Source organism: Aptenodytes forsteri, unplaced genomic scaffold (assembly GCF_000699145.1).
Source record: "Aptenodytes forsteri isolate BGI_AS27 unplaced genomic scaffold, ASM69914v1 Scaffold53, whole genome shotgun sequence".
Taxonomy (NCBI): domain Eukaryota; kingdom Metazoa; phylum Chordata; class Aves; order Sphenisciformes; family Spheniscidae; genus Aptenodytes; species Aptenodytes forsteri.
Window position 1 is genome coordinate 11,669,629 of NW_008795909.1, and position 584 is coordinate 11,670,212.

General features: G+C 64.4%; 1 protein-coding gene across 1 annotated transcript; it reads left to right on the forward strand.

Moving 5' to 3' along the window:
• Nucleotides 1-2: 2 nt before the first annotated feature.
• LOC103903364 (histone H1x) lies at nt 3-578 on the forward strand (the record flags this gene model as incomplete). The annotated part of the gene is made up of 1 exon (XM_009284559.2): nt 3-578. A coding segment is annotated over one exon (540 nt), but the record flags the coding sequence as incomplete, so codon positions are not given.
• Nucleotides 579-584: the final 6 nt, after the last annotated feature.

Genomic DNA, 584 nt, shown 5'->3' on the forward strand with positions numbered 1-584 from the left:
CGCCGTCGAAGAAGAAGAAGAACAACAAGAAGAAGAACCAGCCGGGCAAATACAGCCAGCTGGTGGTGGAGACGATCCGCAAGCTGGGCGAGCGCAATGGCTCCTCGCTGGCCAAGATCTACAACGAGGCCAAGAAGGTGGCCTGGTTCGACCAGCAGAACGGCAGGACCTACCTGAAGTACTCCATCAAGGCCCTGGTGCAGAACGACACGCTGCTCCAGGTCAAGGGCACCGGCGCCAACGGCTCCTTCAAGCTCAACAGGAAAAAGCTGGAAGGCGGCGGCGACGGGGGCGCGGGCAGCAGCGCCCACAAGTCCCACAAGAAGGCGGCGGCCTCCACGTCCCGGCGGGCGGAGAAGAAGCCGGCGGCCAAGAGCAAGAAGCCCGAGAAGAAATCGCACAAGAAGGGAGCCGGCGGCGCGGCGGCGAAGAAGGACAAGGGCAAAGCCAAGAAGGCCACCAAGAAGGGAGCCGCCTCCCCCGGGGGCAAGAAGGTGAAGAAGTCCGCAAAGCCCAAGGCGCTCAAGAGCAGGAAGGCATGAGCGGGGCGCAGGGAGCCGCCCGCCACCCCCCGGACTGTGAGC